Source organism: Marmota marmota, unplaced genomic scaffold (genome assembly GCF_001458135.2).
Source record: "Marmota marmota marmota unplaced genomic scaffold, marMar, whole genome shotgun sequence".
In the NCBI taxonomy this organism is placed as follows: Eukaryota; Metazoa; Chordata; class Mammalia; order Rodentia; family Sciuridae; genus Marmota; species Marmota marmota.
Window position 1 is genome coordinate 42,979,882 of NW_025999900.1, and position 27,066 is coordinate 43,006,947.

General features: G+C 41.8%; 1 protein-coding gene across 32 annotated transcripts in view; it reads left to right on the top strand.

The window, feature by feature from the left end:
• The window catches only part of Ttll5 (tubulin tyrosine ligase like 5), a 260,046-nt gene that overhangs the window by 197,080 nt on the left and 35,900 nt on the right, over positions 1-27,066 (top strand). For 22 of the 32 annotated variants that reach the window (XM_048799014.1, XM_048799016.1, XM_048799023.1 and 19 more), the window contains one exon: positions 9,946-10,163. The exons of 6 other annotated variants lie outside the window; for them this stretch is intronic. In XM_048799014.1, the coding sequence (XP_048654971.1) occupies positions 9,946-10,163 (218 nt within the window). Of the gene's footprint in view, positions 1-2,208; positions 2,270-9,945; positions 10,164-17,603; positions 18,153-27,066 lie in introns of those variants that run through there. 4 more of the 32 variants (XM_048799025.1, XM_048799028.1, XM_048799033.1 and 1 more) reach the window with 4 other exon arrangements.

Here is a 27,066-nt window from a genome sequence, read left to right on the forward strand (position 1 = left end):
GGACTGCAAACTGGTGCGGCCAATTTGGAAAGCAGTATAGAGATTCCTGGGAAAGCTGGGAATGGAACCACCATTTGACCCAGCTACTGCCCTTCTCGGACTATTCCCTGAAGACCTTAAAAGAGCGTACTACAGGGATACTGCCACATCGATGTTCATAGCAGCACAATTCACAATTGCTAGACTGTGGAACCAACCCAGATGCCCTTCAATAGATGAATGGATAAAAAAAAAAAATGTGGCATTTATACACCATGGACTATTACGCAGCACTAAAAAATGACAAAATCATGGAATTTGCAGGGAAATGGATGGCACTAGAGCAGATTATGCTTAGTGAAGCTAGCCAATCCCTAAAAAACAAATACCAAATGTCTTATTTGATATAATGAGAGCAACTAAGAACAGAGCAGGGAGGAAGAGCAGGAAGAAAAGATTAACATTAAACAGAGACATGAGGTGGGAGGGAAAGGGAGAGAAAAGGGAGATTGCATGGTAATGGAGGGAGACCCTTGTTGTTATACAAAATTACATATAAGAGGTTGTGAGGGGAATGGGAAAATAAACAAGGAGAGAAATGAATTACAGTAGATGGGGTAGAGAGAGAAGATGGGAGGGGAGGGGAGGGGGGATAGTAGAGGATAGGAAAGGTAGCAGAATACAGCAGTTACTAATAGGGCATTATGTAAAAATGTGGATGTGTAACCGATGTGATTCCGCAATCTGTATTTGGGGTAAAGTTGGGAGTTCATAACTAACTTGAATCTAATGTATGAAATATGATATGTCAAGAGCTTTGTAATGTTGTGAACAACCAATAAAAAAAAAAGAACCTAAAAAAAAGAAAACTACAGAACACTAAAGAAAGAAATTGAAAAGACCTTAAAAGATGGAAAGATCTCCCATGCTTTTGGAGAGGCAAAATTAATATTATCAAAATGGCCATACTACCCAAAGCGCTATACAGATGCAATGTGATTCCAATTAAAATCCCAACATCATTTCTTATATAAATAGAAAAAAGAATTATGAAATTCATTTGGAAAAATAAGAGATCTAGAATAGCCAAAGCAGTCCTTAGCAAGAAGAGTGAAGCAGGAAGTTTCACAATACCAGACCTTAATCTATACTACAGAGCTGTAGCAACAAAAGCGGTATGGTATTGGCATCAAAATGCACATGTAGACCAGTGGTACAGAATAGAAGACACAGAGACAAACCCACGTAAATACAGTTATCTCATACTAGACAAAGACGCCAAAAACATATATTGGAGAAGAGATAGCCTCTTCAACAAATGGTGCTGGGAGAACTAGAAATCCATATGCAGCAAAATGAAACTAAACCCATATCTCTCACCATGCACAAAACTCAAAGTGGGTCAAGGACCTAGGAATTAGACAAGAGACCCTGCGCCTAATAGAAGATAAAGTAGGCCTAAATCTTCATCATGTCGGATGATGACCTGACTTCCTTAATAAGACTCCTAAAGTGTAAAATATAAAAGCAAAAATCAATAAATGGGAAGGATTCAAACTAAAAAGCGAAAGAAACAATCAATGAGGTGAAAAGAGAGCCTACATATCAGGAGCAAATTTGTGCCATATGCACGTCAGATAGAGCACTAATCTCCAGGATATGTAAAGAACTCAAAAAACTTAACACCAAAAAATACAAACAACCCAATTAATAAATGGGCTAAGGAGCTGAACAGACACTTCTCAGAAGAAGATACATAATCCATCAACAAATATATGAAAAAAATGTTCAACATCTTTAGTAATTAGAGAAATGCACATCAAAACTACTCTAAAATTTCATCTCATACCAGTCACAATGGCAGCTATCAAGAATACAAACAACAGTGTTAGCAAGGATGTGGTAGAAAAGGCACACTCATACATTGCTGGTAGGACTGCAAATTGGTGCAACCATTCTGGAAAGCAATATGGAGATTCCTTAGAAAACTTGGAATGGAATCATTTGACCTAGCTATACCTCTCCTCAGTCTATACCCAAAGGACTTAAAAACAGCATACCACAGGGACACAGCCTCATCAATGTTTATAGCAGCACAATTCACAATCGCTAAACTGTGGAAGGAACCTAGATGCCCTTCAATATATGAATGGATAAAGAAACCGTGGTATATATACACAATGGAATATTACTCAGCAATAAAACACAATGAAATTATTGCATTTGCAGGTAAATGAATGGTGTTGGAGAATATCATGCTAAGCAAAATAAGCCAATCCCCCAAAACCAGGGGCCAAATGTTTTCTCTGGTAAGTGGATGCTAATCCATAATGTGTATGTGGGGGGGGGGGACGGACATGGGATGAGTGGTGGAACTTTGGATGGGGCAAAGGGGAGGGTGGGTGGGGGGCGTGGGGGTAGGAAAGATGGTGGAATGAGACAGACATCATTACCCTAGGTACATGTATGATTGCAGAAATGATGTGAGTCCATTTCATGTACAGAGAAGTGGAAAATTCTGCTCCATTTGTGTACAACGAATCAAAGATCTTTCTGCTGTCATGTATAACTGATTAGAACTAATAAAAAAATAAGTAAATAAATAAAAAATCAACATCTCTAGCAATTAGACAAATGTAAACTAAAACTACACTGAGATTTCATTTCACTCTAGTCCAAATAGCAATTATAAAAGTAAACGTTGGTAAGGATTTGGGGTAAAGGTACACTCACACATTGCTGGTGGGACCGCTAATTGGTTCAAACATTATGGAAAGCAGTATGAAGATTTCTCAGGAAACTTGGAATGGAACCACCATTTGACCCACTCCTCGGTCTATATCCAAAGGACTTAAAAGCAGCATACTACAGTGATGCATCCACATCAGTGTTTCAACGTAGTGCATGGATAAAGAAAATGTGATGTATATACGCAATGGAATATTAATCAGCCATAAAGAAGAATGAAATTATGGCATTTGCCAGTAAATAGATTGAATTGGAGACTCTCATGCTAAGTGAAATAAGCCAATTCCAAAAAACCAAGGGCTGAAGGTTCTCTCTGAAATGCAGATACTACCACACAGTAAGTGTATGTGGGGTGCAGAGTAGGGTATAGAATAGAAGTTCATTGGATTAGACAAAAGGGTATGAAGGGAAGGGAGGGAGTAGGAATAGGAAGGACAGTATTGAATCAGACCTAACTTTCCTATGTTCGTATATGAATACACGACCAGTGAAACTCCACATCATGTAGAACCACAAGAATGGGGTCTTAATTAGAATAAGTTATACTCCATATATAAATAATTTGTCAAAATTCATTCTACTCTTGGTGCTGGAGTTGTGGCTCAATAGCAGAGTGCTGCCTTAGCATGCATGGGGCACTAGGTTCGATCCTCAGCACCAAATAAAAATAAAAATAAATAAATAAATATTTATTTAAAAAAAATTCTACTCTCATGTATATCTAAAAAGAACAAATAAAATAGTGAGAAAAAAAACAGTGATCTAGATCTACCTTCAGAGATATGGAAAAAATACTCAAGATAGGTATTTGAATGAAAAAAAAAAACAGACCTCAAAATGGGTGTATGGGTGTCTGTGATCCCATTTTTTGTAAGGATACAGAAATACATATGGAAAATAAGTACACAGAAAAATGTCCAGCTATTAACAGGTAGGTCTGAGTAGAATTAGAAATGACTTTTAATGCTGTTTCTGATGAACATGGATTAAAGAAACTAAAGTGTTGCTTTAAAGACTCAGCCTTCCAGGCTCTGGTGCGTGTGTGATTGTGCTCCATGTTGTCACACGTAGAGTGAGATGGCGAGAAAGGAACAGCAAAGCAAAGCTACCTGGGCCTAAGTTGCTGTCAGCCTCAGCCTCCTGATTATCACTGGCTGGATCTGTTGTGTGGGGAGAGGGCTGCTGAGGGCAGGTGGTCCGTGCTGTCTGAGGGCTAATTTCCCTGGGCCTTATGGTCATGGAGAGGAGCCTTCCAAGCCTCTGCCTTGAACGGAGTTAGGCTTCTTTGACCCCGCTGCCCCGACCCAGCCCGAGATGCATCCAACTATGAAAAACCAACTCTGAGGCGGCCCATGGAAGCTTCGGCTTGATTGGGTGAAGGACTCTGAGGCTCATGAGATATTTGAATATCTGGTTTTAATCATTTTATTGCTCCTCAAATGTTTAGAATTGATTTAGAAATGTTTTGAACAATGCTGATTTCAGCTGGTTGGTGAATAATAGTTTTAGACTTTTTTCTGTCCAGGTAAACACCTGTGTTTACATCTTTTCCAGTAGGTTCTTGGAAGTGGAAATATCTTTTCTTGCTTCCTGAAGGAGTAGGAGTTGGTTTTAGAAATGGAAGGATGTGCCAGAGGACTTCCAGGACAGTTGGCAGTCGGTGTCCTGCCTCGGGTATTTGTGTGGTTGCGCTTGCTCAGTCACACACACCCACACTCACTCGCGCGCACTCGCGTGTATATCTATGAGCAGCGGCTGTTCCTGGGCTTCTGGTTTCTGCTCGGTCCTGATCCAAGTCATAGCACTTCCCACTGCATGGTAGCAGCACCAGAAGTTGTACCCTGTTTCTTTTGTTTGTTGTCCCAGCTGACAAACACTGTGGATGGAAGACGGCCAAGAGCTCCGTGCTGCCTTAGACAAAGGCTTTTTGGAAGCGTGCTTTGCCCCTTGCCTCAGCGCTGAGTTTCCCCGGCATCGAGGTGTTGCAGGAGAGCTGCGGTGTGTGTGCACGCAACAGTTCTCACCCTGGCCGTGGTCAGCTGAGTGGGTAGTAGCTCACGTGTTCAGAAAAATGCGCCCTCCCCACACCTTAGCTGCCAGGGAGGAACCTCCAGTGGGGATTTGTGTACCCTGTGCTGGGAATTCTGTCAGACTTAGGACAAAATCTAACACGGGCACATGATACCTAGAAACGCCTGCTTCCCTGAGATCTGAGTACAAGGGGCACAGTAGAGATTAGCATTTGCTACTTTCTCTCCCTTAATTCTCAACAATGGAATTTACAGTTATTTTATTAAAGAGTCAACCAACTCTGCTCCATCACCAATAAGCCTAAGTGAAGGCTAAAAGGAGTGTTTTTCTGGAAGGAATTAGGAGAAAAAAAACTTCCAGAATTTAATCTCTGCATAGTATTATCTTTCTAGTTGGAGAGCCCAGATCTTGCTTCCTTGTAACCTTCCAAGTTGCAGTCTGTGTTCTGTCTATCAGAAATTCCTCCTTCCCACCCACGAGCACCCCTCTGAGGCCAGGGGAGGGCCTTTCCAGTCTTTGCCTGGGGCCAGGCCAACCCTCCTGACTGGTGCTGAGTCTCCTCCCTGTCCTGCGGCTTTCCCACACCAGCAGAGCAGCCAGAGTCCGCATATGTAGATCAGGTCTTAAGTAGAGGCCAGTGCTCATCCAGCTCCCTTTCCCAGGACACTGAGTGGTGACAGTACAGCTGTGTCCCTGTGTTGTGGTCATTGCCTATTCAGTCCTCACATTTCTTAGAAGTTATACAGAGAACATCATATAATTCTGTCCTTTCAAGAATCGGGACAAAACAGTTCACATGATCTTTAGCTGGTGGAGCGTCAGGGTTGAGGCCAATAACAGGGTATGAGGAGTCTGGGAAACCAGTCTAAATACACCCACTTACATATCTGCTTTTAATATTGCCTGAGTGTTTTCCTGAGCTGCTTCTTATCATATTTGATTGCTTCAATCCCACCCCAATTAACCTTCGCTTTGGTGAGACACCTGGGGACTTGTCTTCATTTCTGACTCTTCAGTTTCAGATGGAATTCAGCTGTGATTCCTTTGTTGTCCATTCGGTGTATTCCAGCATGGCCACCAAACCATAAGGCACAATCTAGATGCTTTTTACTGTATTTGGTAAGAGAACTTGCTTTGAGATGCAATTCATGCCTGCTGAGGCTTAAACAAGCCTGACAGTGGTAGATTGAGAATTAGTTCTCATATCAGGATTCCACTTGGCTGCAGGTAACACACACACGCACGCACGCTCTGGTTAGAGAGGGTTTTTTCTCCCATACACCATGGTGCCGTCTGAAACTCATGTTTCTTCTGTCTCTGTCCCCTAGGATCTTAACCCTGTGCCTGTCTACCTCTAGCTAGCTAGTGGGAAGAACTGCCAAAACTTTCCTAAAATCCACACCCAGGAACTTCTGTTTATACCTCATTGACCAGAATTGTGTCCCCCTGCCATGGGGCGGGGCAGGGGGGGTGAAGCTAAACACACATTATTATCCAGACAGAATCAGAACAGTATTATTAGGAAGGGAAAAGTGATGATATCCAGGCAGGTGGCAGTCTCCTAAGCAATAAGTTTTTTGTTGTTTAAAGAGACATCTGACCTTACATAGAACATCATTGTGTCAAGTCCTACCCCAAAATTTGCATCTAAGAAGATGAATTTATTTTGAGGGGATCTTAAGAGGGCTTATTTATATTTTGGACACAGACAGAACACTAGGTACTATATAAATTCAGAGAATGGTCTTATTACACGATTGCATTTCCATGCATATACACATTTCCCTATTTAGGTGTAGAGGAATTCACCTGTTGCTTAAAAAAAAAAAAGATAAATAATTGGTGTACTGTTTTGTTTTGCCCCTTCCTGGAATAAATTGTGTTAAGTACCTGAGCGTTATACAAACCACTGTGGGTGAAACCAAAATCAATAACCCTATAAAATATAGCTTTCCTGTCCAGAAAAGGGGAAAAGCACATGGGTAAGTGGCTATAATACCAGACCGAATACAATACCAGTTAGAATAAGACATACGAATAAATTTTTATAAGCATTCAGAAGAGGAAAAGATTATTTCGGCCAGAGAGAATTGAATAAATATGATCTGGGAACCTAAACATACGTTTTCATTTTAAGAGTTTGCTTTCACAGCTAGTGAGCATCATCATAAGACTAGAAAAATATGTTGAAAATATGCATAACCAACTACCATTCACAAATGATTACTGATAGGTAGGCTTTCATGTCATCCCTAACCCCTGATAAACTGCAGTAGGGAATGAATGGAGCATTTGCCAAGTATTTTGATTTATCTTAAGAAACCCTTATTAATTACGTAGGTAATCCTCATTTAATCTCCAGCAATCCAGCAAAGTCGTTATATAATTGCTTATGAGGAAGCCAAAGTGCAGAGAAGTTAAGGAACTTGAAGAGATAACCACTTTGTGAGTAACAGGGCTGATATTTGAGCCCCGCGGTTAACTGAAACGCCATGCTTTTTTCCCTCAGCCTCGTCTCTCTGCCGTTCATTGATGACCTAATCTGGTTCCAAAGCCAGCTATGAGCAGTCAGTTCTCTCTTGTAGCCAGTCTAACAGGGAGTATGTGCCTGGCTGGTTGAAACTGGGCTTCCTGTGAATATTGTCACTTATATTCAGAGCTAATTTGTTACACACTTAAATGTTATTAGAACTTGACTTTTTAATAATTTATTTATTTGTGTAATAACTGCACACAAAATTTTAAAAATAGTAGTGAAGTTAATGCCCTTCTTACCTTGGCACATAGCTAACCAGTTCTTTTTTCATGGACATTGTCAACTTTTTGAATATCCTTCCAGAATTGTTCTGTGCAATATTAACTTTGTGTATGTGTGTTTATTTATACACTTCTTTTTTTTACACAAATAGGGGCTTATTATACTCCCTGTTCTGAACTTGCTCTTTTCATTTATTCTTTTAGTTGTATTTAGATGACCTAAAAAAGTATTGGAAAAAAGAAAAACTTGATGAATTTGGAAAATAAATTTGGGAATATGGTTGGTGTAAGCATGGGAACATTTGTTGAATAGATGTTCTTACTGATGGCAGTTCTCCTATGACATTAAAATATAACTCATTAAAGAATATTTTTATTTCCAAGAGCTCTTTATTACTAGTTTTTCCTTCTTTATTACTTATCCATTGAAGTTGTTTATAGACAGCTCAGTGTGGCCCTCATTCCAATTTCTTAGGTCCCCACCTGAGTCCTGGTCTCCTCCCATCTTGAATGAGGCATCACCCACACACTCTTCATAGCTGAGCCCACTTTTTAGAATGTTGTGGTGAAAACAGCAGCCTAGGTTTTGCCTCCCTCCTCCAACTGAGCCTCTCCCACACAGTTTGAGGCCCTCAGATATGGAAACAGCAGTTGAAAAGAAGGTTTGTTTGAAAACCTTTGTGGAACTGGAAGAATTGGCCCCTTCCCTCAAGAAGGCTGGCTGGAGCAGCTGGGCTCCCTGGCCCTCTGGCCCCATGGGAGGGCACCATGGGAGGGCTTCTCGTGGACACACATGTGATAGCACTGCCCTCCTGGTCTGGCCCATGGCCTTGAGTCTTCCTTTCTTCTCCTCGTTGGGTCAGTTTGTAAAGGCACATCAGTCCAATCGATCAGTTTGAAAATGTTCAGATCCTCTCCCTCTGAAACCTCTTTGATCTGAGTCAAGTGTTTCAGTCAAACACATTCACTGCATGCAAGACCACTCTGACCTGCCAGGCCAGGCTTTTGAACTCATTTCCCAGAAGTGGGACTCCCAAGGCATGAGCAGAGAAGGGTTGTTGACATGTTTCTAAAGCTACCCAGCTCATCTTTTAAATCTGAATTTTTAACAAAATTCATAAAGGTCAAAAATAATATGGGTGAGGTCTGTCTGGAAGGTGAATGTGTCCTAAGATCATCTTGTCATTCTCCACCAAGCTTGGCCATGCCAAAGTGACTTCTCCCATCTCTCTTTTCGTGTTGTATCTACAGCTCAATGGGAATTTTAGGATATTTTTTTTCACAAAAGTGCTATGTAGGCCTGGCGTGGTGGCACATGCCTGTAATCCCAGCAGCTGGGGAGGCTGAGACAGGAAGATCCTTAGTTCAAAGCCAGCCTCAGCAATGGTGAGGCCCAAAGTAACTCAGTGAGACCATCTCTAAATAAAATACAAAATAGGGCTGGGGATGTGCCTCAGTGGTTGAGTGCCTCCAACTTTAATTCCCAGTACACCCCCCCAAAAAAATAAATGAATAAAAAGTGCCATGTATTTTGTCAATTACATTATTTTTCTCTTACTATGACTTCACATTAAAAGTTTTTGTAATTCATGTGTATTGATGGTAGTATTAATAGTATTGAAGGACCAATAACAAAACTTATGACACACACCAAAAAAAAATCTATTTCTAATGAGGTCAATAAGTTGTAAGAATTCTTTAAGCACCTACTTGAAGAAAGTATACTTGCGCATCCTGCAGACATCTGTGATGTCTAGAAGTGTTTTCAGGTCTTTATAGGCCTCCCCTCCAGCAAAAACACCCTCCTGTTGAATACCAGATGCGAATTGAATTGTATTCATGTCGTAATTTTAACTTTGAAAGCATTTTCAAATGTAAAAATCTTGTGTTAATCCTTAGGTCAACAGGGTGTTACTGTGCTAAAATTCTAAAAATAGCCCTCAAAGCCCTGCGTGGTCTGGCTCTGGGCCTCATCTCTGCACTCTGGTCGCTCATGGCTACACGGGCTTCTTCCCTCTCCTCCAACACGGGAACCTTCAGAGTTCTGAGGAGGCTGGAATCAAAATTCTAGCACTCGGTCCTCAGCAGGAGACATTCGTTCAAAAATCTGTTGACTGTAACAATGAAGGAAGCCAAGATGAGAGACCCAATGCTTTTCAGTAGAATTATCTGGAATAGGGACCAACACCTCGTACTGGGTGCCCGGATTCCTAGCCCTGGTGCTCCCAAGAGCACCTCAGCTCTGCTTCAGGAGACTCCTCTTATCTGAACCTGGACCTGCACTGACAGCCCTGAGGAAGTTTGTCCTCAAAAATGACTTAACAATTTCCCTTTTCTCTTTGCCCTCCTTCAGGATTACAGCAGTTATATGCAGCAAGTGGCGGGGGAAAGGGATCTCCATCGATCATTTTTTTTTTCTTTTTCTTGTAGGCGATCTTTGGCAGCCAGACACTACCTAACTCCAATTTATGGACAATGAATAATGGTGCAGGCTGCAGAATTTCAAGTGCCACAGCTAGTGGCCAGAAGCCAACCACTCTGCCACAAAAAGTGGTGCCACCTCCAAGTTCTTCCTCCTCCCTGGTCCCCAAACCCCCATCTAATCATAAACAAGTGCTCAGAAAGGCCACATCCCAGAGGGCTTCAAAGTAAGTTCACTGTAAACTTTTCAGTTTCTTCTAAGTTATGTCAATTTTAAGCTAATTGTGCTTTTAACCTCTGGAACCTTCCATAAGGTATTGAACAAGAATACCAGCTGGGTGTGGTGGCCCACATCTATAATCCTAGCAGCTCTAGGAGCGAATGCAAGAGGATTCCAAGTTCAAGGCCACCCTTGGCAATTTATTAAGACCTTGTCTGAAAATTAAAAAATAGAAAGGGCTAGGTAATATAGCTCAGTGGCAAAGCACCCTGGGCTCAATTCTCAATGGTGGGGGTCACAAGAACACCCGATGGAGAGTAAAGACTAGGTACAAATAATTAAAGCATGCCAATGGCTGGGCTGTGCCCTGGCTGAGAGGAGTAGCCCCTGATTTTTTAGCCTCCCTGGGTGATTATGGTGAGAGCTCCCTATAGAGTTCAAGATCATTGCCAACCAACTCTGCTGGCCTCTGGCAGGAGCTATAGTCAGTGCCCCAGGTAAGAGTCCTGAACTGTGGGCTTGGAGAAAGGAAATGAAAACTTCTTCCTTGTTGCATCTTCTCCTAGTCATTCTACTCAATCATATCATATTTCAATTTCATAAAAAAAAATCAACGCCTACTGGGTGCAGTGGCACATGCCTGTAATCCCAGTGGCTCAGGAGGCTGAGACAGGAGGACTGCAAGTTCAAAACCAGCCTCAGCAACAGCGAGATGCTATGCAACTCAGTGAGACCCTGACACTAAATAAAATACAAAATTGGCCTGAGGATGTGGCTCAGTGGTCAAGTGCCCCTGAGTTCAATCCCCGGTACCAAAAAAATTTTTTTTATTTAAAAAAAAAAAGCCAATGCCTTCCCCCCCCCCCACTTGTTTGTTCATGTTTGAGCATTTGAATGGGAAGACGAAGGATTGAGATTTCACTGGCATTATTCAACAAACTGAGTAGCGACAATATTTCTAGTACCTTGTATGTTCTTCTACCATTTTATACAAAAAAAAAAAAAAATTTCCATGCCTGAATTAAATTGTTGTAGGTCATCATCATCCTTCATTCCACCTCCAACCCTTCTTCATCTGGGAAAGCAGACAGGTACATGGCGTTGGTTCTAGCCCACATGTTCATAACACTAGGAGACTTCTCAAAGATACTTGGAAGGGACTAGCATTTCTCACCATCTGAACACCTTGAGGTTGTGGTGCTTTTCTCTTGCTCTCATTAATGCTCCTGTTCATTTGTCCTCCACAAGCTCAATTTTAGTTGTAGGAAAGAATCCTGGGACAAAGAAAAAATGTGTTACTGTTTTTCCTCTTTGGAGGGTGAATCAAATTCTGGATTTGAATTGAAAACAATCTTTTGCGGCTGTTTAATCATATTGCTGCCATTATTCATTTATCCAACAAATATTTACTCAGCGCCTGCTAAGTACCAAGCCCTGTCCTAGGAATAACTTGCATTTTAAAGACTGCAGAACTCTCTGAAGCAGTAGCAAAGGGCAGTAGGGAGGCCGCAGTTTGTGGTTGAATGCCAGTGTCAAGACAGAAAGGAAGCTGCGTGTCCTCTCAACCTAGAAAGAAGACTAAAGTCCTCAAGGGTGCAGCCTGCAGGGGCAGACAGCCTGGCTCCCTTCCCCACTCCACACTTGACTGATTTGACATCTTTGGCAAGATACTTAATGTTTTGGCCTCAGTTTTTCCACTGATAAAAATGGGACAATAAGAGTATCTGCTTCCTAGGTGAGTTGGTAAAAACCTTATACGTGTAAGTAGTAGTGCAAGGCCTGGCTCACCTGAGAACCCAGAGTGTCGTCACCATCCGCTGCATGCTAAAGGCACCCTCTGCCCTGCAGGTCCCAGAGCCACAGCTAAAGCAGTGGTTCAGAAGTGCATGTTGAATCTGCCAGTTGGTTGCTCTCAGTGCATCCTCTCTTCGTTGCCACTGCCCCAAGTGGCCCATGTGGCTAGCTGGCCTGCTGTGAAGAGGAGGCTTAGGCATGGCTGCCTCTGAAGGCACTGTCCCTGCCTCCAGCCCCCCACCCCTGCCCCCACTCACAGGAGAGCTCTTCAGCCTCCCGAGGTGAAATCGCAGCTCTTTGGACAAACTTTGCTTTTCTGCATTTTTGTGGTTTCTTCTCTGTGACAGGCAGGAGTGTGGGAAAACCGGAAACAGCTCAGCATCAAAAATGCACAGAAGGGGGGAAAAAGCAAAGATTTCTTCAGAATTTAAGAAATATAATCCAAGTATCAAAAGGCATGCTGTGAGGCGGTGTTCCAGGAAATAGTTTCCAATTTGCCTTTAAAACTCCAGCACAGTTAGCTCCAACGGAGACCTTAATGTCCTCTCTCTTAAATGTAAAGTGTTCACCAAGTCCCCACAGATATTTTCAAATATTTTTTTGACTTTCAGGGGGAAAAAAGAATAGTTTTCTATCTGAACTGACTCAGTGAAAAAGTCCCTTTATGAAATATCCAAATAAAAGCTTTTTAAATAATTTGCATTAATTTTACATTTATAGGAAAGTTATAAGAACAGTAGATTCCCAGGCGCCCCTCCCCCAGCTTTTCCCATTGTTGATGTCTTGCATCGCCCTGGGACATTTCATCCTATGAAACTATCATTGATACATTACTATGAAGTGAACTCCATTTGTTATTTGGATCAATGAAGTGATTTTTAATCTAGAGAAACTTTTCATGGCTCTGAAAATCAGGATACTGAGTCTCAGTTGACATAGTCTTCCTGTTCTAGAGTGATTCTTGTTTCTAGCCAGCATAACAAGTTAGTTAATATCTCTGTGGCTTAGTTTCCTATTTTAAAATTGAAATAATAATAGTACGTACTTCATTGGATCTTAAGAAAAATAAATGAATTAATGAATGTCAAGTACAAATATAGTGCCTGGCACATAATGTGTGTTGAATAAGTTTTAGGTATTATTATGTTTAATACCAAGATGGTGTTTCAAGAAATTTTCATGTAATTTTTTACTTCTTGAAAAATGTATTGCTTCGTTGGCTTGGACCTTATTATTGCCTTTATCCTGCTCAGTTCAGATTCATCAGGAACCCCAGTTCTGACTGGTGGTCCTGAGTCACACTCAGGAATGCCTTAGCTGCCCCAGGAGACAGAGCTAATGAGAAGTTGTAATGAGCTTTGGACCATGCCAAGCCCTGTGTTTTGGGGTTGAACTTCAGACTTCTCCTAGCACAGAAGTTGGCATTAGACAGATAGAAGCAATTTCCAACAGCATCAAAGTTTCCACATCCTAGAGGGTTGAGTTTGGAGAACAATAGAACATAAAAGATGGAATGTCATTTGAATTTTGGTGCAAAGGGAATTGAGAGTCGGAACAGTGGGGTCCTATTTCTGTATGATAATATTCAAGTCACTTTCTCTCTAAAGGTTTTATTTTCCCATCTGTAAAACAAAAAGCCACTGTCCCTATTGGATAATTAGCCAAAATAACTTGTTTTTTGTTGATTCTATTCAAAGCCTTTTTAAGAGCACATTTGTCTTTTTTTTTTTTCTTTCTTTTTTTTTTTTTGTAGTTGTAAATGGACAGAATGCCTTTATTTTTATGTGGTGCTGGGGATTGAACTCAGTGCCTCATGCATGCTAGGCAAGCACTCTACCACTGAGCTATGGCCCCAGCCCCACATTTGTCTCTTAATCCTGATGCTTTGTAGCCATTTTCCTCACCTCCTCTTAGTCCAGAAGTTCTTGTTATAGTTCTCAAATTCATTAGTTCCTTTAGGTGTGTCTTATTTGTGGATTCTGTGTAGAGAATGATCTAGATTCTCTTTTCCTCCTCTCACTCCTCTTCTTCCTCCTCCTGCATCTTCTTCCTCTTTTTTTTTTTTTTAACCATTTCCACAGCACCCTGTCTTGGTTTCCTCTCTGATGTGTGCAGCACTTCACAGTGTAGAAGCCACCTCTGTCCCCCTTTTAAAACTCGCTCTGGTGTTTCTTTCAAGCAGTCAGCTGAACTAATTAGCCCAGCCTGGGAACTAATTAGGATGACAGCCTGCGTGCACCTAACTCCCTCCTCCTCAGAAGTGACCTTTTTTTCTCAGAACCTGGAATCATACTCTCCAGGAAATTTGGAGAAAAAAACCTGAGGAGATTAAAGTTTACCAGGCATGTGGACAAAACTCAGAGGCTAAAGGTGAAGTTGAAAGAGCCAGGAGACTTCTCCAAAGAAAGGAAACTGTGTAAGAAGCACTGACTGGGGCTGGGGGCTCAGCTCACGGGTAGAGCTTGTGCTTAGCATGGGCAAGGCCTGGCTTCAAGTCGTTAGCACAAATGAAAAAAAGGAAAGATAAAAGGATTCAGACTGAAGGACGGCGCTTGCTTTATGGGGCTTGCATTGCCTTTTCTTGCCCTCATCTGAGGTCCTGCAGGGAGCCCTCCAAAGAAGCAGAAGCTAAGTGCTGCGCTGTGTCAGCACCCAGGACAGTGGTGTTTGCCAAAGGATTAGGAGGGAGGAAGGCGTCAAGAGCTATGCAGCCCAATAAAACCAAATGCCAGTTAATGTGAGCTGAACCTTTGGTGAGATCAGCATTATGGTGAAAGGTGCTCAGAGGGTCATGTCATTGGGTATACAAATAAGCATCAGGTGAATAACTGTGTGTGTTACATCTTTTATAATCCATGAGTCATTAAACTAGGGCAAAGTACTCAGGAGTTGCAGTGATCCAAAAGTTGTTGGTGAGCATAGAAGATACAATATTGTAGATTAACCTTGTCTGTCAGCCTTTTAGTCTTTTATGATATGTTGTGTGAAGAAATATGGTTGCATCTGCGGCATATCCATCCTTAGATACAAGGTTCTCTAACTTATACATTTCTAAAATGTAATCATAAAACTTCCATGTTGGAAGGTAAAGGAATCTGGAGGCACAGTGTAGGGACAGGCATTCAGTGGCTGGGCCCAAACTGTCACACACACCACCTGTTGTGCTAACCTCAGATTCTTCCCAGGAGATTGCTGCTTTCAAAAGTCCCTACCAATCTACTCAAAAACATCTGTACAGCAAATGACAGATTAACCATCCTAAATATTGCTTTTGGAAAAATAGAAAGTAAGCACTTAGGAACTCACTCCTTGCCCTTTGCATACAAATTTTACCACTTAAGTGACCAATGAAGTAGTCAAAAGAGGGGAGAATTAGTGTGATTCTCAGGCTGGAGGTATTAGGGGAATTCCTGTTAGACATTACACAGGAAGGACTGGATTGAAGAACAACATTGAGGGCTTTTATATAGCAGCTTCCTGTGAGAGTAGAGTTTGGGAAATGAGTGGGAGACCTGGGGCACCCCAGACAATAGCCTCCCACTCCAAGGGCCAAGGCCTGGGCCAAGGAAGACGTCAGGAGGCCTGCCACTTAGATTCACTCTTTCCTCTACTGCTCTCCCATGGGCCTAGGGGTGACATTAGGATGGCTTAGGGTTTGCTTCTGGCATGGACAGTAACATCAGAGAGATGGGTATCGGCAACCACCTCTAAGCCACAGTTGCCAAGGTTGTGTATGGGTCCGTGGGGAGGAGAGCACATGGGAGTCGTGGATGATGGATCTTCCTCTATGATTCATATTTGTGTCATTTGAATTAAAATCTGTCATCCCTGCCGCTGGGATGCTAAAATGGTTGTTGAACTGGTCATATACTTGCTGGATATTTCCCATCCCTCATTTCCCTTCTTATCTGAGTATGAAAATCCCACTTTAAAAGATTTGGGCAGGAATTTATATGGCCTTTCATAGAAGCCATATCAGGTCCTCCATGAACAGGGTCCTTAGTGGCAAACTTAGGCTTTCTTCTCTAAGGATGAGCAGATATTGAAGAATCTTGAAAGATCAAAAGAACCTCATGGAGAAGATTCAGAGGCTCTGCCAACCTCTGAAATAACAAAAGAAAATAACATTTTAGGAAATACTTGTATTCTTAACAGAATTTAAGAGTACCGTATCTCGTGTGCAGAGCTAGTAAAAGCTATCAGATAGAAAGTGCGGGCAGTCTGAGGCCAGGAAGGATTGCACAGAGCTGAGAACTGCCTGAGTCAGTAGAAAGCGGGCAGTCAGAACACTGAACCTGTGAAATAAAGTGCAGACATCAAAAATGCTGAGGAAAAAGTGCACACGGAGAAATAAAAATGATGTGAAGAAAGATTCAGCCTAAAAAATGACTTCCAAAAAGAGATGTGTAGTCACTATTATAGGCAAATTAGACCCAACACAAGGATGCAAAGGGCTTTGAATGACGTAATTAATAAATTAATAGATGCCTGATTTTGTATCCTACAGAGCTTCCCTGGAATAGTTTTTAGGATTGAAACATTTCAATTAAATCCTCAAAAAGAAGAAATTATATAAGACCTAATTCTCTGAACATCAATTATTAAAATAAAAGTCTGAATAAAATGCCCAAATAATTTAAGAATTTTAAAACATTCTTTTAAATAACTTAGATCAAAATCAAGACAGACTATATTGAAAGTAAGAATTGTAGCTGGCCCTGGTGGTGCCTACCTGTATTCCTAGCAACTCTGGAGGCTGAGGCAGGAGGATCATAAGGTCAAGGCCAGCCTCAGCAGCCCAGCAAGGCCCTGCCTCAAAATAAAAAATAAGAAGGGCTGGGACTGCGGCTCAGCAGTTAAGAGCCCTTGGGTATCAACCCCAGTACCAAAAAGAAAAAAAAGAAGAAGAGTAGTACACACCAAAATTTATATTCGAAATGTAACCAAAGACATACCCAAAGGTAAATTCATAACCTTAGTCATTTTCATGTGAAGACATAGAAAGATTGAAATGAACCAAGATGCAAATGGCAGGTTGGAAAGAACTGTGAGAACCTTTCTGATCCCAGCCAGAAAGGGAGATTAGCCAGGGAGATGATGAGAGGACAGTGATGCGCACGCAGGCCACACCCGCCACGCCTTACCCAAGCTGTCATCTCAGAAAGTTAGGGAAGGGACAGGGAAATAAAGCTAAGGAAAACAGGTAAAAGGAAATCAAGGCAAAAGCAATATTAAATGAAGAGCAAGCAATGAGGTTAGTGAAGTTCAAAGCCTCATTTGGTTTGGGTAGGGGAACAGGGAAGGAGAAAATGAGCTTACCTCTGACCAGAAAAACAAAAGAATCAAAAATGAGGAAAGAAATCTTCAAAAATAGGTATAGGCAAAACTGAAAAAATTTGGAGAACACTGTGCACAATTGTACGCCACTAAATTTTAAAACCTTGGTGAACGATTATAAGTATTAAATTGGCTCTTCTTAAAGAAAAAGCAAACCTCAGTAGATTAAGGTAGAAGTTTTAAAACTATCCAAATTGGTTCTTCTTTTAAAAAAAAAAATTTAGGCTACATGAGTAGGCCTAGGTACAATTTTTAAATGTCATCTCTGAAATAATTCTTCAGACTTTTTTTTTTTTTTTTTTTTTTCAATTTTTAGAGGTCTCCAGAGAAACAGCCAGGTAATTTGCGAGTCCTTCCTGTGACATGCGGCCTCCTGCAGTGTGGCCTCCAACCTCCTCAGCCTTCTCTACGCTATACCATCCTTGGTTCCTACGTGCTCAGGTCACCTCCCTGCACGGGAGAGGTGCTGAACCCGAGTCCTGCCTTTTATTCAGGATTGGGATTTAGTCTGTTTGGACGTGTCTCTCCCCACTGCCTTGTTCTCAGCTCCTCAGCTGACTCTACGTTTACCTCCTACTTGGTTTTTCCTCTCCCTGTGTCCACACTAAGTCTCTCTAAAGACAACGGCTGGGGTCGCCCTTCATCACACACACTCACCCACGCAGAGTGCCTTGTGCTTTACGTTGCTCTAGGTACTGGTGGTAGCTTCAGTTGTCAGGACAGACAAGACCCCTGCTGTCAGAAAAGTTACTTTTGAGAGAGAGGAGATAAGTTCAACCCCCAGTCCCTGACATAGCTTATATTTATCCCAAATTCTCAGTAATGGCAGGGATGGTAATAGAGATGGAAATGGTGCTGGGGGAGGAGATGATGGTGGAGGCAGAGGTGGTGGTGGTGGCGGCAGCAGTGACAGTATTTTGAATCAAAGTATATACTTCAAGGATGAATAAATAACAATTTATTTATACTATAGAGAGTAGCATCTGGAAGGCAGTAGAATACAATTGTTAATCACCCAGAATTTGAAATTCTGGCTCTTTTACTTAATTGACTTACCTAGAGATACATTTATGCTTCTGTTTCATTACTTGTTAAATATCATAGTGGGGCATGTCTATAATCCCAGCAGCTTTGGAGGCTGAGACAGGAGGATCTCAAGTTCAAGGCCAGCCTCAGCAACATAATGAGGCCCTGTCTCAAAATAAAAAACAAAAAGGGCTGGGGACATGGCTCAGTGGTAAAGTATCTCTGGGTTTAATTCCCACTACAGAATATGTATACATACATATATATGTATATGTTTACAAAATGTAGGTAAAAAATACATTTATATATAAGGTATATGTTATATATCAAACATCTTAGGGTTGTTAATAGGATTAAATGAAATAGTGTTTTTCCCTGACATATTATGTCCAGTATGTGCAGATTGGTGGACTTGAAATTTGCTGATGCTGTTATTCCCTATTAAAAGAAATCACAGGGCTGGGGTTGTGGAGCACTGGCCTAGCACATGTGAGGCCCTGGGTTTAATCCTCAGCACCACATAAAAATAAATAAATAAATATTGCGTCCAACTACAACTAAAAAAATAAATATTTTTTAAAAATAAAATCACAGTTGGGTTCCATGGTGCACACCTATAGTCCCAGCAACTATAGCGAGGAGTGCAGGTTCAAGGTCAGCCTAACCAACTTAATGAGGCCCTAACCAACTTAGCAAAAGCCTGACTCAAAATTTTAAAAAAATAAAAAGGACTAGGGATACAGCTCAGTGGTAATACACCCTTGAGCTCAACTACCAGTATCCCACCCCACAAAAAAAGAAAAAGTTTAAAAAGAAAAAGAATCACATTTTTGTTGTTAGTAACTTGATATTCATAAGTGTGATTCGGTCCTAGCTAGCATGGCTATGGAAACCAAACACCTTCTGATTTCCTGGACACTAATAACTCTAGGCTTTGAAGGTGAAGGTTTAGTTTCAAACAAAAGAATAGATTCAGACCTAGTGATTTCTAATCAGGGTGGCTCCATAAGTTGACGCTTTCCTGTACCCCAGTGAGAGAGAAAACGCTTAAAGAAGAACCCCATCAGGGCATAACCGTGCTTTCAAATAAGGGAAATATCTCTTTTGCCTTAGAATTTGAACTCTACTTTGGAAGCAGGCAGGGGCAACGTCAGCTCCTGTGGCATTTTGGGCCCAGAAGTGCCCTGCTAGGAGGAGAGACTAAAGCCAGGTTTGAAAATAAAAACTGATTTTTCAACAGGGGATGATTTTTCTCCACAGAGAATGTTTGGCAATATCTGGGGACAGGTTTGGTTGTCATAACTGGGGGTGCCATTGGCATTGAGGGGACAGAGGCTGAAGGTGCTTGTGGACATCCTGCAAAGCTTAGGACAGTCCCTCACTGCAAAGAATCATCCAGCCCCAATGTTAGCATCCTGAGGCTGAAACACCCTACAGGATGCTGGGGGCTTCTCTGATGGAAGACGGTGAAACCGGCTTGAGCTCCCGAGGCCGCGTCTCTGTTTGAGACTGTGGACCACAGGGTCAGGAAACAGGGACACACAGCCTGGCCTCTGAACAGGGTTTCTAAACAGCACTGAAGCAAGGGCTCCAAATGCCAGTACAAAACCTGATTCCAGACCAGGTCGGGGTAGTGGTGGCGGCAGCACTAAGGCTCCAGACAGGGAGGAATAAGGGAGCAGAGCGACGGGATGGCAGGAGGAGCAGGGGCGGCTGTGGCCCGGTGGCAGAGCGCTTGCCTAGCCTGTGTGAGTTCCGCCTCCAGCACCATGAAAACAACAAAAATGAGCCTGCAGCCCCAAATTCCAAACATGAATGAATGTCCTACTAAATAAGATGACCAACAAGATCCATGGCTGGAATATTCCTCATAGATACATCAATGTTTTTGAATGGTCAGACATGTTATATCACGTGCTCATAGGAGTATCTATGGACCTTGACGTGGGGCTCTGATGGGAATATCAGAACCTGTAGACAAGCAGTACTTGAAAGTACAGTAACTGAGAATTTTCCAGAATTGAAGAATACATGAATCCTCAGCTAAAAATCATTCATAGACCCCAAATCAGTATACCTCTAGACATGTCATAGTGAAACTTCAGAACTTTAAGCATAAAGAAAAATCTTAGGGGTTGGGGGCATAGTTCAGGGATAAGAGTTCTTGCATGCAGGATGCCCTGGGATCAACCTCCACCTGGCCCCCGCCCAGGAATGAGGGGAATGATAAGTCTTAAAGACCTCCTGAGAAGCCAGGAGAGTGGCACACACCTGTATCCCAACTATCCAGGAGGCTGAGGCAAGAGGATCACAAATTCAAGGCCAGCCTCTACAACTCAAAAAAAGGGCAATCCCTATTACTACAAAAAATAAAGTAAACTGAAGACCACCCAAGAGAAAATTTACAAAGCGGCACAGAGTTCTACATTCTTAACAATAATAGATGGCAGAATACAATTGCTAATGCCAAATATTGAGGTAAAGGGATTTTTCGGTCTAGAATTTTATACATAGCCAAATTGTCACTTGAGTGAAGGCAAAATAAAAATAATTTGGGCTGAAAACACTTTTTTTTTTTTTTTTTTTTGAGTTCAGTCTCGGTTGGGGGATCTGTGAGATCACACATGACCTTCACTAAGACAACTTATATGTAATAAAGACTCCATGAGGTAAAAATGAAGTCAGAAGCATTGGATGACAAGAAATAGTGAAGGACAACATGTTTATGAAATGTCAATAAATGTTAAGAACTATGAAAATTGTCATTTTACATAAAGATAGAATGTCCTTAAGACAATGAAGACAAGTTACAGGAACCAAGTGCATTCAGGGGTAGTTGATGTATAGCAGGGTCTGTGTGAAGTTCAAGGGCAGAACTGAAATACTGAATAACTTTATAGCTTTCAAACAAACAGGAAAGGGAAATGTAGAAATCCTGTGAATCTAGTAGAAGGAGGCAAAGAGAACAAAAGAAAAGGATGGTAAAGAGAAAAGAAAAACTAACAGTAGAAATATATGCACAGTCACAATAAACATTAACATTGCACCTTTGTAAAAAGTTCAGTTATAGGCTGCTTCAAAGAGAGATACCTAAAGTTAGATCTCACAAGAAAATGGAAAACAAAGGATTGGAAAAATACAAACCACAAAATACTAATTTGAAGAAATACTGGCACAGCAATGTTAATATTAAATAATCTGGAATTCAGCAAAAGGCATCAGGAGGGATAAAGAAAAGCATTTGTATACACTTAATATTATAAATTCAAAATAAGTCAAAAGCTAACACAGTTATAGGGAGAAATGGGTAAATTGTCATAGTGGATGATTTATTTAAATATACTTCTATCAGTAACTGATAGGTAATTCAGACAAATGCTACTGAGCATTTGGATATTTGAAATGCAGAAATGGCTTTTAATCTTTTTTGTCCATCACTCATAATAAGAAAAACCACATTTAATATACAGTCCAGTAAAAAGACCTTATATGTATATGCATGTGAAATAAAACAGTATTTTCTATTGATGCTTTAGATGCTGATTGTGAGTGCCTAAATTGATTTTATAACCTATTTATGAGTCACAGTTCACAGTCTGACAAAATTGATAGCCATGTATAGACTCCTGCACCCAAAAGGGGAGAATACGTATTCATTTCAATTAAACATGGAATGTTTATAAAAAAATTAGTGCATACTGTGTCACAAGTGAAGGCTCTGTATATTTAAAAATATCGGTATCAAATAATTCATGCTCTTTAAGCAGAATTCATGAAATTTGAAAAAAATAACTAGATTTTTTAAGATGGAGAAGTTGAGAAACTTCATGAAATAAAGTACTGCCTTTAGAGATAGTCATAGTGAAAATTATAAAATAATTGGAACTGAAGGGCTGTGAAAGTACTGTGTATCAAATTGGCGAGCTAGTCCAAACTATCCTCAAAAGTAAACTTTAGTCTTAAATACACTTATCTAAAAAGACAAGAAAGATCAAACATGTGTGAGTTAATTATTTAATTTGAAAATCTGTAAAAGGACAAGAGAATAAACTAATGAAAATAAAGAAAAGGAAAAAAACACAGAAATGGCCTTGAACAAACTGGCACATGGTGCAACCTGAGATAACAGCCCTTTAAACCTTGTTGGTACATGGTAGGTGCTCACTAAACACCTGTTGAAGAAATGACTGAAACTAACAGCAAGCAACAGAGTATTGCCTCTGAAAAGATTAACCCACAGGAAGAAAGGGCCCACGTAAATAACTTCACGAACAAAAAGACATGTAGCCAAAAATGCAGTGGGATGGATAGTGTGTTAAATATTTATAAAATGGATGGAGTTTTATCTACCACAACTCTTACTAAATGTTTCTTGAATTGGTTTTGGAACCAAACCGTAGTTAATAAAGTTCCAGTGGTTATTTTCTAAGGATCGGCATGTTGTTGGTTTCTGAGATGCATATAGAATCTCTGGACTGATAGATAAAGGAAGAGATGCATGTCCCTGTGTGCTGGTGGGTGCTTGAGTAGGAAAGGTGGAAGATATTTAATCAAAAAGTAAACATTCACCAAAAAAAAAAAAAGTCAGGGTACTGTTCCCTTTCTGGACGTTTGTTTCTTTAGCGTACCTTGCACTCTTGGGGTTTCTTCTCTCCTTTGGGAATTGAAGGAGGCTGATTGTCACCATTATTTTATAAAAATGAGGACGTTCAGGGATGTTGCTTTGGAACCTCCACAGATGCGACCATGTCTGTTCTGCCACTGCCCGGGCCTCTGCTCGCCGTGTACAGTTGAGCACTGCCCTCCACAGAAGGCCATCTCTGTGTGGTGGCAAGAGTCCAAGATAAGCTTTGACTCCACTGTTGAAATAGAAACCAGTACCCCGGGGTCAGAGATGGGGAAAGCCTCAAAAAAGAGCCCAAAGAGAAACAGCGCAGCAAAAACCGCAGGCAACCTGGCGAGGTCACGAACAAGCCAGCCTCGAAGAAAGCCTGTCACTTTCAGAAAGTTCCCACAGATCAAAACAGCGGGCAGAGACAGGACAGAGGAAACCACAGGTCGAGGACATGAAGATGACAGAAAAGCACGCCAGAAGCCACACCGGCAAAATGGTGAGGGGGCTCCTGCGCTGCACCCACCCCCGAGGCTGTAGAGACGGCTGTGGGGTGTGCTCCTGATGTTGCGCAGGCGGGGCCACCACTCAGATGGCTTGTGTCCCCTATGTAGAGACTTTCACCAAAAGAAATCTTCCAAAATGATAAATGCAGGCAGTATTTCATAGGAACATTATTTGTTTGAAATTCATTGTTGAATAATTTCTTTGAAGGCCCAGAAGAACTGCCCCCTCTCGGTAGGAATAATGCCCATTCCCGGCACTTTCTTAGATGTTAGAAAATTTGAAAGGTCAGAGTAGGCAGGCATGGAATCAAATTCTGGGCTAGGATGTATATATTTAATATTTAAGAAAACCGCAGGTGCTAGCTGTGAGCAAAGAAAGGTCTACCTTAGTTAAAAGGCGTATGTCAGTAGTAAAGGAGATTTTCCTAATTCTTTGTTGCTATGACACATGGACACGTTACTTGTTATAGTTCTTAGATGGCTCAGTGAATCAGGCAGCATGCCCTTAAGCGGTTTTTAGAAATCATGAGCAGAGGGGCTGGGGCTGGGGCTGGAGCTCACTGGTAGAGCACTTGCCTAGCATGTGTGAGGCCCTGGGCTTGATTCTCAACACCACATGTAAATAAATAAATAAATAAAGGTCCATCAACAATTAAATATTTTTTAAAAAATTATGGACAGAGAAGGATTAGGTCCATTACCATCACTGGGGTTCAGTGAGCACATAGCCCTCAACCTTTGACTGCATCTAACACTTTTCCATCTCCAAGACACCTGCTCCATTGCCGAGAAGAGCACTTAAAGGCTAGGTGCTCACGTCTTACTGCTCTTCTCGGGTATGATTTAAAATTAATAGCACTGTTCCCGTCCTGTCTTCTCAGCATCTCTGCCTGTAAAACTCTTGATACTTTTATAACTCCAGTTTTTCTGAGTTCACCTTTGGCCCCTTCTTCATATTCCACGTGTACTGGAATCAGGAAACATCAGGTAATGAGTACCGCTGCGTCAAATTCTCATTCAGCTTTGCACAGCAGCTACTAAGAGAAGGACAATTATAATCTCAGTACAGTGGCTGGCGTCATCCCATATTCCACACAGCTGAAGACGGACACGCGCTGTTCCTGCAGTCAGTTCCCACCCACCTTTCTGTACCGCCGACCTCACTGTAAAGATAAATGTCTTATAAGCACAGCCCCTCAAGACCAGACTCCAATTTCATTTAGTGCCCAGTGGATCAGTGATTCATTCTCTTGCTAGCAGGGGGAAAAATGTACATATTAGATTTATTAAGAGAGAGTCTGTCAATCAAATGAGGCCTTGCTTCCTATGGGATATTAAGAGTAATTTTGACTATGAGCTTTCTGTCTTGTAGGTTGATTTTAATAGCAAATTGCTGTTAATTTCCAGGTTCTGGAATGTGGTCATTCCCCTACAGTTTAGCACGAATATTTCATACATTGGAGTCAGTGAGTCATCCAGTTTGATATTTCTGTATGGAGACTATATCATGACTATAGAGTGCTGTTGATATTCCTAAGTAAAAATGGCAGCACTAGTAATAGTGTTTGTTTAGTCCTTACTCTGACACCTGTCACTGTGCTAGGATGTGCTTTACGTTCACCATCTTGTTTGATCTTCTAGAACCCTTTGAGGTAGTCCTGTTATGCTATTATTACACAGTAACAGACCAAAAGACAATCCAGGAAATAGATCCATACCTTCCCGTGTAAATATGTTCTGAAATTCAGGTGTTCCCAGGTGTAGAGTCACAGACAAAGTAATAGAGCAGCTCAAACAAACCTGCTTCAGAAGTTCTCATATAGGAGTGGGTTGTCCAGAAGTTGGAGTGCATTTTCCCAAGGAAATGATATTATTATAACAAAAGCATCTTTCCGGTAGTGTGCCTGAGGGAGTAACAACAGACCTGAACCATCTTGTACACCAGTGTTGCCAGGGAAAATTTACTGAAGAACTTCCCTTCATATTGCTATGGACACATTACTCCACCAAAGGGGGATTCTCCTGTTTGAAGCAATAGAATAAAGCCAGACACTTTGGCTCACCCCTGTAGTCTCAGATCCTTCAGGAGGCTGAGATAGAGGATCCCAAGTTCAAGGTCAGCCTGGGCAGCTTAGTGAGACCCTATTTCAAAAAGAAGGAGGTGGGTGCAGGGGAGGTAGCTCAGGGTAAAGCACCCCTGGGTCCAATTCCCAGAATAAGAAAGAAACAATAGAATCATTAGATTCAACTTGCAACTCAGCGCTTCTCAGGGTTTGGGGGGAGTTGATGGGAGGAAGGAGGATGGAAGAGGGAGCAGACCTGGGCCCAGGAGACCTTAGGTGAGATGAAGCCTGCCAGGGTGAGGGCTGGGTTGGAGTTGCAGAGAGGAGAGAGAGGGCTAGAGAGTTTGGGGACCCTGGAGTCACCTCTCCTCAGGCAGCTGCCTGTTCACCATGGAGCCAGGGAGTGTGCCTTCCTGCTTCTCTTTTCCTGCTAACATCCAGGGCTTTCCCCCACAGCACAGCAGCCCTGAGGGACTTGCACTTCCACATGGGAAGGAGCCCATCCTAGGCCCTCAGGACTTTCCCTTTTTCTCTGGGACCTGGAAGTAAATGTCGGACAGCAGGTACTTTGGGCTCATGGGCCCATATGGGACTGAAATAAAACGCATAAACATTTCAGATGTGGCTGTCCTGGGGGAGGTTTGTGGGAGAAGGCAGAAGCCCTCTGCTCCTTTCTCTTCTCCTTCCACAGTTTCTCTGTCCTCAAAGGGAGAGTGTGGGGGTGGGGCGCGCCTGGGCCCCAGATTGCAGCTTGCCTGATGTGCCGCCCCCCGCCCCCCAGCTTTGCTGGAGATGGGAATCATCTGTGGTGCTGTAAAAAGCCAAACTTCTCAGACCCACTCCCAGACCCACCGAGTCAGTGTCTCCACAGGAAGAGCCCGGAAGCAAGTAACTCAGGTGATTTCTGTTGAGGAAGTTTTGGCAAAAACTGCCTGCCTATCCCCACCCACACACGCACACCTATGGCTGGTTCCGGGACATTCTAGGCCCTTGCTGGCTCAGAATCCTGGTGTATGTTTCATGAGAAGCTCTGCCCTGCCCCCTGCTCTGGGCTGGTGCCTTCTCATAATATCTCGACTCTACTGAAGAATGATTTCCTCAGAAAGGCCACCCTTGTCCCCTCACTAGCCTAATCACACTCCTGGTTCATCCTCTCCCACCGCTCGTGTGTTTTCTCCTTAGCATTTGTCACATGGTCTATGTCCAGGGAATACTGGGTATTTTTTATGTGAATGAATGAGTAGAAAATTATGTTGGAAGAGGAAGGATTAGATTGAGTGTTGCTTAAACAAAAACAGAGAGCTAGGCTCTGTGATCCCAGTAGCTTGGGAGGCTGAGACAGGAGGATCGTTGAGTTAAAGCCAGCCTCAGCAACTTAGCGAGGCTCTAACAACTCAGCAAGACTCTGTATCTAAATAAATAAATATATATTTTATATATATATATATATTATATATATATATATATATATATATATATATAATATATATATATATATAAAATATATATTTATTTATNATATATATAAAGGGCTGGGCATATTACAGGGACACAGCCACATCAATGTTTATA